This window comes from Megalobrama amblycephala, linkage group LG5 (genome assembly GCF_018812025.1).
Source record: "Megalobrama amblycephala isolate DHTTF-2021 linkage group LG5, ASM1881202v1, whole genome shotgun sequence".
Classification (NCBI taxonomy): domain Eukaryota; kingdom Metazoa; phylum Chordata; class Actinopteri; order Cypriniformes; family Xenocyprididae; genus Megalobrama; species Megalobrama amblycephala.
The window spans coordinates 27107225-27119524 of NC_063048.1; the positions used below are offsets into that span (position 1 = coordinate 27107225).

General features: G+C 36.1%; 1 protein-coding gene across 4 annotated transcripts in view; it reads left to right on the forward strand.

Moving 5' to 3' along the window:
* Positions 1-465: 465 nt before the first annotated feature.
* zgc:103755 (uncharacterized protein LOC449988 homolog) overlaps positions 466-12300 on the forward strand; it is a 52482-nt gene continuing 40647 nt past the window's right edge. For 3 of the 4 annotated variants that reach the window (XM_048191588.1, XM_048191590.1, XM_048191591.1), the window contains exons 1-4: positions 466-628; positions 8067-8213; positions 8807-8946; positions 12195-12288. In XM_048191588.1, coding sequence (XP_048047545.1) covers positions 8081-8213; positions 8807-8946; positions 12195-12288 — 367 coding nt within the window. In that variant the 5' untranslated portion in view covers positions 466-628; positions 8067-8080. The remainder of the gene's footprint in view (positions 629-8066; positions 8214-8806; positions 8947-12194; positions 12289-12300) is intronic. The other variant, XM_048191589.1, reaches the window with a different exon arrangement.

Genomic DNA, 12300 nt, shown 5'->3' on the forward strand with positions numbered 1-12300 from the left:
AATGAAAATGAGGAATGTTTCCTTGGCAAATGCATCCTTACTCTTGATGCGATGCCTTCCTTACATCTGAGAATCCACATCTGGATTATCCGTTTATTGTGTAGCCTATTTAAGTATCTCCAGGTGATTTTTATTACCCTAAAACCCTTCCATTAGGCCTGCTTGTCAGTGCGCATATGGGCCTGTGGTTTAAACATCTTTATCAAAAGCAAAAAAAAAAACAGCAACAAACAAACAAATGGTAATGGAATAGTCTGATTATTCAGTGTGATGAAAAAAAAAAAAAAAAAAAAAAAAAAAAAAATATATATATATATATATATATATATATATATATATATATATATTGTTTTATAATATATTATTATATTATTTTAGAATATAATATATATTATTATTATTTTTACAATTTAATTGTTTTTTTCTCCTTTTATTTTAATATTACAAATAGACTGAAGGGGATTGGTTGTCTTCCCTTGCGTTGAGTGACGTCTGCGTTACGTCACGATGTCGGAAGTGGATCCGAACAAATCGAAGGCGCTGAAAACAGAAGATAAAATGAAAACATGATCACGAAGCTAGCGACCCAACGACAGAAACTGCGGTTTTCTATTTCACAAAGGAACAGGTATTTTGTCTCCGTTGTCAGAACGTCTCGACCCCCTAATGTTTGCTGTGTATTTGAAGAAGCAGTCGATGTGTGAAATGATGCATGGCCCTTCAACAAGCTGTTGCAGTATATGCACTACTCTAGTGATAACTCTATTGATGTTCTGTTTAGTAAAGGGACATGATAGTTTCAGGAATATCTTATGTAATTACATCTTTCTGATAACAGTCTAAACTGGACAATATTCAGGCTTTAATATGGTTCTCATGCTCAGCTGATCCAGTGCATTTGAGCACTGTGTTATGCAATAAGGTATTACTCTTATGGAAGGTGTTACATTTACAAAGGTCAATCAGAAGCATAATCTGTAGTTTTGACCATAAACTGTCACATATGCTGAGTACTGAACAAGAAAAAGGGTACTCTGGTAGTCTGGTAACTACATGGTAAAGTGATGCTATGAGAAAGTGAAGATAAAATATATAGCTCTGATAGCAGATCAGATAGCAAATGTGATTTTACCAAGTGCAACATGTTCCTCCTGAATCAACATCTTTGTTGATCCTGGAACAACATTTCAATCAACCAGTCAGATTTGAGGGTCAAGTTTACAGTTTATGTCAAGTTTAAGCTTATAATCAGGGTTAGGTGCTTCTACATCAGTATTATTCACCCATCCTTTCCCAGTGATTTTAGAGATAAGATATGGTTAGAATTAAGGAATGTTGTTCCATAGTCCCAGGATCAACTAAATAAGTTGCCTCAAAAAACAAACAAACAAAAAAACTTCCATGCAATATTTTGGGTTTGCACAAATAATCAAATGGGTACCAAATACTAACGCTAGGGGAATGTTTGCTGGGGAATCGCTCTGTGTTCTTTTTCTGATCTTTTTTTTTTATTTTTTATTGTTCAAGTTTAGTAGAGTAGCAGCTGACCTGAGGCAGTTTATGCGTTTAAAGTTGATTACTAGTCAGAACAAGCTTTTTCAATACTCTGCAGTATTATGTAATAGGTAACTTAAATCCTGCCTTTGTGCAGTAATCTGTTTTTATTTCTTCAGTCTTTTCTTTAGCTGTTGGGTCACTATTATGCTGTCTTTGTTATTAAAACCTCTGATCTATTAGAAGAGTATTTACTCTCTCTAGGGTAGGTTTTTGCTGTGCAGACACACCTTGAGGTGCTTTGTGTATGGTTCTCTTATAATGGACATAATGCCAAATATTCTTGGTTGTTAATCATTGGTATGCAAAGGTCATGATGGCACAGTGATTCAAATGAGGAAATGAGCGGTTATATCTGTAAAGATTTACTACTAGTTAAGGCTCAAAGGTACAACTTGTCTACTGTTTATATAAGTTAAAATCTTAAAGGGATAGTTCACCCAGAAATGAAAATTTGATGTTTATTTGCTTACCCCATGCGCATCCAAGATGTAGGTGACTTTGTTTCTTCAGTAGAACACAAATGATGATTTTTAACTCCAACCGTTGCCGTCTGTCATTCAAATAATGGGAGTGAATGGGAATGCGAACAATAAGAGTCGAAAAAAACATGCATAGACAAATCCAAATTAAACCATGCGGCTTGTGACGACACATTGATGTCCTAAGACACGAACCGATTGGTTTGTGTGAGAAACCGAACAGTATGGTATATATTTTTTTACCTCTAATACACCACAATGTCCAACTGCGTTCAGCACTCGCTTAGTGAGGTCTGATCGCGCTCTGACAACGGCAGTGATGTCTCGTGCATAGACTTCAGTGAGTGCTAGACATCACTTCCGCTGTCAGAGCGCGATCAGACCACACTAAGCGATTGCTGAACGCAGTTGGACATTGTGGTGTATTAGAGGTAAAAAATTATATAAATACTGTTCGGTTTCTCGCATAAACCGATCGGTTCGTGTCTTAGGACATCAATGTGTCGTCACGAGTCGCAGGGTTTAATTTGGATTTGTCTATGCACGTTTTTTTGACTCTTATTGTTCGAGTTCCCATTCACTCCCAGTATTTGACTGATAGACGGCTACGGGTGGAGTTAAAAATCATCATTTGTGTTCTACTGAAGAAACAAAGTCACCTACATCTTGGATGCGTTGGGGGTAAGCAGATAAACAAATTTTCATTTTTGGGTGAACTATCCCTTTAAGACAGAAAAATAAAACTTAATGACTTTTGTTTTCTATGTAGTGCACATTCAAGGCATGAATTTAGTTTAATCTCAAATTCAGAATTTTCTAAAATTTGTCTGAAATAAAGATAATATAAAAAAAAATTCTTATTCTGTAATTTCCACAGAAATTATAAATGGACCTTTTATTTTGTGTCATCATTGCCTTTTTACAGTGATCTGTAAAGCACAAACATATTTTGAATTATGTCAATCAAGCATTTTGCATTCAGAATGCATGTTATCTACCTAGGGAGTTTCGGTTCAGTTTTCAGAATTTCTGTTATCATTTAGGAGCCATTTACACAACACCATTTTCAACTAAAAACTTAAAAGTGGGCGTTCATTTATACAACAACAGCATTTTGGGGCCTGAAAACGCAAACTTTTGAAATAAGGTTTCAAGTGCAAGTTTTTGAAAACGATACTGTTGTCATCTCCTTGAAAAGGACATTTACGTGAATTTGTGAAAACTGTGATGTTATGCGCGGTGTGTAGTGTTTGTCTAGTGTTTTCCAAGTACTGGCCTGGCATGAATAATACAGCGTTTTTAGTCGTTTTCATGGATCCATATTAACAGGGATTGTTATAACAACGTTGCAAAGGAAAAACTTTTATTTTTTTTTTGTACATTATTGTCATGCAAACGTAACCTTACTCGCCATCATTCCAAACCGGTATGACTTTCTTTCTTCTGTGGAACACAAAAGAAGATATAAGTCAATGAAATCGAAATAATATTGGACCCATTTCGACTTTTATGTACGAGGAAAAACAGTTTCCACGCTAATGTTGTCAAAAGTACCAAGTCGGTACTGAAATTTTAAAAATGTAATGATACCAGCATTTCCCCCTATCGTTTTGAGTGCTGTTGAGCAGATTCTTAAATGCCTCTGATTGGCCATTGTGTTCACTTGCTCAACAGATTTGATTTATTAGGGATCCGCTGATAGGCGCCTGCTTTCAAACGCTCCCGTGTGTATCTGTGTAAGCGGTCAGTGAAGAGCATCATTGGTAACATGTTTTTGTATTGCATTGATCATTGTAGCCAATCACAGACATATCTGTTGAGCGTGTGAACACAGTGGCCAATCTGAGGCGTTTAAGAATCTGCACAGCAGGGCCCGAAATACTGGGGGGAAATACTGGTATTGTCACATTTTTGAAAATTTCAGTACCGACTTGGTACCGAAGTCGTTATTGGACCCATAACATTCCTTTAAATAAATGCAAACTTTATTATGAAATTGACATAGGGTATCAATGAACCAACCAAACACTGTTTCTTATGCAGTTTCACGCACTTATATTGTACTTACTGTGCCACCTCAGCTGCAAAGCTCATTCAAATCACTCAGTCACATGGGCCAAATGATTATGTAATTATAGCTACATGTTATAGTGTGCTGACAGTCACACTACAACAGGTCCATTTGTGAATGTTACTTTTGAAACATACGTACTTCATATTATGGCTGTAACCATACATTACTGACTGACTAATCAGTAATAAACCTGTTGACCACCATTTCCCATCTCTAGTAGTTAGTAGAAAATCTAAAAGCATTTCTCTCAAACAAAGAGTAACACTGCCCTTTCATGAGGGTGTGTTTCACGAATAGCCCCATGGAAAGTGGCCAATGATGGCAGAGTGCACAGAGATGCAGAACTTGAAGGGTTTACTGTACTTTTGTTGAGGTTTGTTTTAGCTCATCATTAACAGGACAAAACTACCACAATGCTTGTTATTGCGCAAACACAAAATAGACAATCAGACTACCGTGATGGTAAGTGTTGTGTGTTCATTGTTTCTTTTTATTAATGCATTTTTCTTTAATGAATCCGAACGGGTTTTCTGTTTGTAGATAATGCAGAATTTGGAAAATTCGTTTTTTATATTCGCTTCACCTCTCTCTAATCTGCTTCTCTGGTGCAGAATAAGTGTTCTTTTATTACACCCAAAGCTGAGTGAGTGTGATATTTTAAGCAGCTTTGTAATTCAGTGTGCTGTGGCTCAGAATGATGTTGTGGTTAATGATGTCTGTAAATTGAGATTGCGAGCTCTGATGACTTTATTAATAACTAGGGCTGTCAGTTTTCATTTTAATGTTATTAATTACATAAGCTTATTAATCAAATTAATTGCAATTAATTACTTGTATCAATATTTGCCAAAAAAAACCTAAACGAAGATAATGTAGGACATTATGTAATTGCAGATGGACAAGTAATGCCAGCCACTGACAGCAATTTTGGAGCATCACAGTAACATTAAAGGGTTAGTTCACCCAAAAATGAAAATTCTGTCATTTATTACTCACCCTCATGCCGTTCCACACCCGTAAGTCCTTCGTTAATCTTCAGAACACAAATTAAGATATTTTAGTTGAAATCTGATGGCTCAGTGAGGCCTTCATAGGGAGCAATGACACTTCCTCTCTCAAGATCCATAAAGGTACTAAAAACATATTTAAATCGGTTCATGTGAGTACAGTGGTTCAATATTAATATTATAAAGCGACGAGAATATTTTTGGTGCGCCAAAAAACAAAACAAAATAACGGGCCCTATAATACACCCGGCGCAATGCAACGCAAGGCGCAGCGCAAGTGTGTTTGCTAGTTTGCATCTGGCGTCGTTCGCGTTTTCCCGTTCAGCGTCACGTCCTTAAATTAGTAAATGCATTTGCACCAGTTAGTGCGCCCATGGGCGTGCTGGTCTAAAAAAGATGTGTGTTCAGGCGCATTGCCGGCGCATTGCTATTTTAGGGAGCTGAAAATAGACTGCGCCATAGACCAACTCGAACCTGGTCTAAAGTCAATGGCGCAATATTTTTTTGTTAGAGCACGTTGGTAGAAACTGCGCCTCTGGGCGCGTCCACAGTGCGCGTTGACTTTGCTTATTACACACAGGGATGCGCATCACACAAACATGCCAAATGTTAAAAACAAAAGGATTACAGTGTAAAAGAATATTATTGTGTAGGCTACATAAATATAAAAATGTAACTTCGTTTAACTTCTAACTAAACGTTTAACTTTGCGTACGAGCAGATCGGTTTCTTCACTTGAAAAGCGTTCAGCTTTTCCGCCAACAAATTCCGCCATGTAAATAGCAATCCACCATGGCGCAAGCGCATCTCGCTCTTAAAGGGAATGGGAGATGACACTCTGATTGGTTTATTGAACGTTACGCCCATTACTCATTAAGAGAATAGGGACAACCCATTTCAAACATGCACCCCGGCGCACGGACCGTTTTTCCGTCGTTAAAATAGCAAAAGTGGATTTGGACATGCCCTGAGTGCACCTGCGCCGTGCGCTTTACACTTTGCGTTTAGATCGTTAAAATAGGGCCCAACGACTTATTTAGTGATGGCCGATTTCAAAACACTGCTTCCGGAAGCATCAGATCATAAATGAATCAGTGTATCGAATCTGCTGTTCGGAGCGCCAAAGTCACGTGATTTCAGCCGTTGGCAGTTTGACACGCGATCTGAATCATGATTTGATTTTCATTTTTGGGTGTACTAACCCTTTAAAGGTTTGCTTTGCTTGTTTGACCTAACCATATACCATGATTGGGATTTCAATCATTTATCATCTCGTATTGCTGCTGCAGAGAAAGTCCAAGAAGACCACATTGCTACCAACAGAAAGAGTTGCTTTTTAAGGATATTCACTCTTGCTCTTCACAACAATCAGACCTCTTATAGTAACAAAAACTAAACATAGTTTTTTTTTTCTTTTTTTTTTTTTTTATAAATACCTCTCCACTTGCAGTTTTTGGACCATTCAGTATAATTATAAAATTATTATTATTTTTTTGTGAAGATACAACTCTAAAATTTAAATACTAATTTAATGTTAATATTAAACTTCAAACCTCAAGCTTTTATTTTGCTTGATGGGATTAAAAAAACATAAAGGTTCAACAAGTAGAGGCCAATACAGTACAAATGGCTCGAAAATGACTTTGTTTCAGATTTTACTCTCAACAAACTAGTTTCTTCACATTACCAAAGGCAGAGGTCCAACCTCAAATGTAAAAAATACAGAAACACTAGTTCTTACAGCCATATGTGCCATGTCGAATGTAATGCCCTGTTTACACTGGTATTAAGATGAGTTTTGGATCACAAGTGGATGAGGGAGACATGTACCTGTTTACACCTGGTGTTTTAATACCTCTCTTTTATCCACATTCAACCACTTCTGTCCTGATTTCTTTGTTGGGAGGGTCTTTTTTTTTTCAGATCTTTTGATCTAATGGACAAAATAAGCTCACGTAATTTACATATTAATGTGCCTAGAGATGACAGAAAAACATACGGAGAGCAGCAGCTTTGGTTTCTGCTCTGACAGCCGCAAGACCATGTCGAACTCAGTGTGCGTAAGAAAACAGGAATGGTGAGAGAACATTGTGCTTGGTATGTTTTTGTCTTCAAACCAAACTTGGGTCTTAAGACAACAAATTTAAAATCCTGTCTGGCTAGCATGCTTCCTGTAATATTTGTGCCTTAGATCAGTTGGCGGAGAGTAGGCGGTCTTTTGTGGCTGTTCGAACTGTATTTAGCGCAGTCCACTTGTAATCTGATCGCCCAAAACGCATCTTAATACCAGCTGTAAACTGGAAAAAAAACTTTTTTTCACACAGGCAAACCTGTGCTTATTTAAACTTATTAAACTTACTTAAGACTCATTGTCATTGTCATTGTCATGATTTACTATAAAGCAACTAAGGGAGCTCTACCCCTAAAAGAGTTACACATGCTAAGTATTAAGTCCATTATTGACCTTCATGATAATAGGTGTAGTTGGTGTCGTAACAATATTTTCAAATATTACTAATATAAATAGGATTCATTTTGATTTCATGTTGACTTTAAACTGTTATGTATAGCATTTTATAACAAAATATCAAATGAAATAAAACAATTCAACAAAAACAAAGTATTTAGACACTTTATATAACATCAGAACAGTTAACGTGTTGAATAACATACTCTTGAAGGACCTGTAAAAAATCTCTTTAAGATCAATCGGGTAAAACAATTGCAAAAATGAATGATTTGTTTGCAATTTGTTGATTTGTTTGTTTTTTTCAATGTGATAAATTAATTAAAATGTATACGTTTATGTAAGCATTACTTACTTATATTATTACTTGAACTGAAATCTTATATAACTTATATATCATTGTCATCCGTAGTTTATTTAGTCTGTAATGTCTCCCCATATGTGACAATTAATGTGTTTTATTATAATATTTTTGTGTTTAGGTGGTGAGGGGGAGATGACCAAGGAGGATGTGTTAAGGGAGTCTTCAGAGGGAGACTCGGTCCTGGGGCGGTACAGCATTATTTCCCGTAACTCTGAGCGACCGGTGATCCATCAGGTGGCGTCAGCGCCCATGCCTTCAGACTGCGGTGAGAATGTGGTTCTGTACACGTGAGTCGGATCAGTCATCGAGTTTCAGATGTATCCTTTCACTTTCAGTTAAACATTTAGCCTCTGTGAGAATGTTCTCATGCAAGCTTTTAAGTGGGTCACACCAAAAATGCTGACACTCCAGTTATTTTTCTCATGAAATCCTGCCTGCGGTTGTACAGTGATGGATTTTTTTAATGTATTTATTTATTTTTCTTGGTTGTGAGGCTGCCTGGCCAATAAACAAACAACTTATTTAGCTGTTTTCTGAAGTATAGCTTTATTTATGGAGTTTTTAGACCCTAAATTGCAGACACTGCTTAAGCTGCGGTAAAACTGATGTATTGACAAGGTCACAAAAATTCTTTTCCAATTTTCTGCCTGTCAGCACTGATACATCATTCTCTCTCTGTATTCGCTTCTCATTCACTCTCACACTTCACTTTAATTCACTTCAAACTGAGCTGTTTAACTGAATATGAGTGATCGGGGCTCTGGCTCAGCATGGATAAATTGAGATGATTAAATTATTTATATTGACTCATGCGAATGTTTAGTTTGAGGTTTTTCATTCAACTGTTCTGTTTTGCAGAGTTCTCGTTCTTTGACCCGAATGATCCTCTGTGTCGGGAGGTTCTGTTGGATCCTCGGACCACTGTGCCCGAGCTCTTTGCTGTTCTTAGGCAGTGGGTTCCCCAAGTCCAGCGGAATATTAGTGTCATTGGCAACGAGGTCAGAATCTCAAAATCATGGTCTTTAAAGACAATGTGATATGTAATGTAGGCCTGTCGCAATAATTGCTTTATCTACTTATCACAAGATATATCCTCCTGAGAAATAGAAAAAAAATGTTTGTGAATTTAGTTTTTTTTTTATATTTTATTAATATTATATGCTCTGTCCTCTGTAGAGAACACTGAGACTCAGTTATTAAGAAAATGAAAAGCCATGATAAGACATGTACAAGCAAAAACAATTTTCATTCACCAATCAAGTATGTTATGAAAGATATAACAAAATTGTTTGATATACTATTATACTTTATGCAGTATGTGTGTAAAATGGCCATAAATGGGTAGATTCTATACAATTGTATCTAATTGGCATATTAATGTATTTTGGGGGCAACATGTAATGAACAAAAATGTAATAATGGGAGTAATAACTTGGCAACATTTTCAAAAGAATATCTCATAGGGATATTGATATACAATTTCTTTCCCCGTTCACTTGTTTCTCCCCAAAATGCCTGAATATTTAAAAAAAAAAATACTGAATATTCATTCAGTATTATCAGCAGCTTTATCAAGTTGCTTAGGATATAATTTCCCTCCTCCATCCCCAGCTCCTCCTCTCATCCACAGTCAGGACTTGGCATTCTGATATCTGAAATCAGTGCCCTGTTTCATAACAGGAAGTCATATTCTGATTTGAAACCTGTAACACTTTCCTGAGATGTTTATTTATGAATCAAACATTCTGAAAAATAGTCAGATTTAAATGATAATTGCAAAATAAAGTCATATTTTAAGAGTGCTAAATTTGATCTTTCAGTCAAAGTCAATCATTTTTAGAGACCAAGGAGATGGAGTTGTCATGGTCAAACCTCCACACATTTGGTATCTCTGAAAAGCCCTGAATGTGCTCTTTACATGACATCACGAAATGATGCACACTCACAGATAGCGTAAAGTCCCGTTCTCACCAAGGAAGATAAAATAATAATCATTCTAATTCTATGAAAAAGTCCAAACCACAACTATAATGATAACAATACAGAGGAATGCTGGAATCACATTCAGACAGATTTTCCAAGCTGATACATGATGAACATTGATAGTCATTCAGAATCCTGCTTTAAAGCACTCCAGCGTTAAATGTAGCATGCATATAATATATATATATAAACATTATCAAGCGTTGTTGTGGATGCTAATCAAGTGTAGCATTAGTACTGGCAGGTCACGTCAGTCAAGCTCGCGTCAGCTGGTGCACATTTACCTATAGGAATACAACGCTTATCACAACATCCTAATATAAGGTTCATTCAATAGCCTATTATCAGCAGCTTTATTGTGTTGCTCAGGAGCTAATTACCCTCCTCCTTCCACAGTCAGGATTTGACATTCTGATATTCTTTGAATCAGACTCATTTATTTTGAATTATGTTGTTACATTAAATTATTGCCATTAAGAACATTAATTATATCTGCAATACGTTCTGTTTACCATAAGGGGGTTATCGCTGCTTTCCCTGCTTTTATGCATGCTAAGCTACATGAATGGGTGGGGAGTTCTTGCCCAGAACAGAACCATACCACCAATCCAAATCGTAAGCACACTGAAGTGTTTGAATTTGAAAGCGTTTTGAAAGGGGGAGTGTTTGAAAGCAGGCGTCTATCAGCGGACTGGTCCGCGATAGACACCTGCTTTCAAATGCCCCTGTGTGTATTTGTGTATGCGCTCAGTGAAGAGCGTCATTGATGACTATTTACAGTGTTTTTGAAGCGTTGATCTTTGAAGCCAATCACAGACACAACACAATGGCAATTCAGAGGTGTTTACGAATCCGCTCAACAGCGCTCAAAGTGTTGCATTTTTTAAATTTCTACACCAACATGGTACCAAACTCGGTACTTTTGACGACCCTAGATGCAACCATTAAACAGTTGTTCATATAGAAACCTGAAGTAGGGTTTGTGTTTTAGACTTTGTTCCTAAAAGTCTAGCATTACATTATAAACATGTTTTTGTTGTACTTGTTGTGCTTTTTTTTTAAACATTTTTTTCCAATTCCAATGTCTATAAATATTCTTAAGAATTAAACATTTATTTATTTATTTATTTATTTATTTTTTTTTTTTTTTGAAAGGGTGTACTTGCATAATTGTGCTATTTTGTTATCATTATATAGTCATTGGCATAAAATGGTCTTAAAATGACAATAATATAGTTTAGTGCAATTATTTCTGGGGCAGTATATCGGCCAACAAAAAGTAGTTATCGTTACAGGCCTAAAGTAATGTGACATTTTTGAATGAAATGAACCACAGTTTATTCAAGCATTTATTTATCTTAGTTAAGGTTATTTTCAACATTTACTAATACATTATTCAAATCAAATCAAACATTGATTAATGCGCTGTGAACTGACATGAACAAACAATGAATATTTTTATTAACTAACATTTACAAAGATTAATAAATACAATAACAAATGTATTGCTCATTGTTAATTCATGTTAGTTAATACATTAACTAATGTTAACAAATGAGACCTTATTGTAAAGTGTTTCCAAATAAACCCTAAGCTCATTTTAAATTTTCATTTTCATTTATTTATTGATGTACTAAATTTCCAGGATCATAATGAACCATGCATGTGCTGCGCTGAGTTTTTGGGACATCTAGTGGTATAGAAGAAAATAAAGTAAAATTCTCCTTTTACACCAGGGCACCTTTAGCCTAGTGTACCTTACTCTAATAAGCGTAAAAAAAAAAAAAAGCATAAACATAGCACATACATAGAAACAGAAATGTTTAATAGGAATTTTGTGCTCTAAAATGATGCCTATAGGCACCTCACTAGGTTTTGGACAGAACAAAAGACCTTATATAACATGTAAAAATCGAATTGGTATATTTATTTTTCCTGAAAATGTTTCAGAGGCAAGTAATGTAATTACATTTCGATGAAAGATTGTGGAAACTTTTTTTCTTTTGAATAACATGCACTGATGAATTGAGCATAACAAGGCCAGGCACATTTATTCAACTAAACAGGGTCAGTTTTAATTTCACGTCTTCTTGCAGCTGTCATAAAACATACCCACACACTCCCCCACCCTGTGTTTAGTGTCAGGCTCTGTGAACTGCAATATTATCTTTCTAGACAGTGTGTGTGTTTCTGTCAGCATGAAATCATTAGCTGGATGTCCTTGCTCTGTATCCATTCAAATGAGATTTGCTTTGTTTTGTAGATTCTGAAGAGAGGCTGTGGTGTCAACGACAGAGATGGTCTTACTGACATGACTTTGCTTCACTACTGCTGCAAGGCAGGAGCTCCTGGAATAGGTGAGTGTGTAT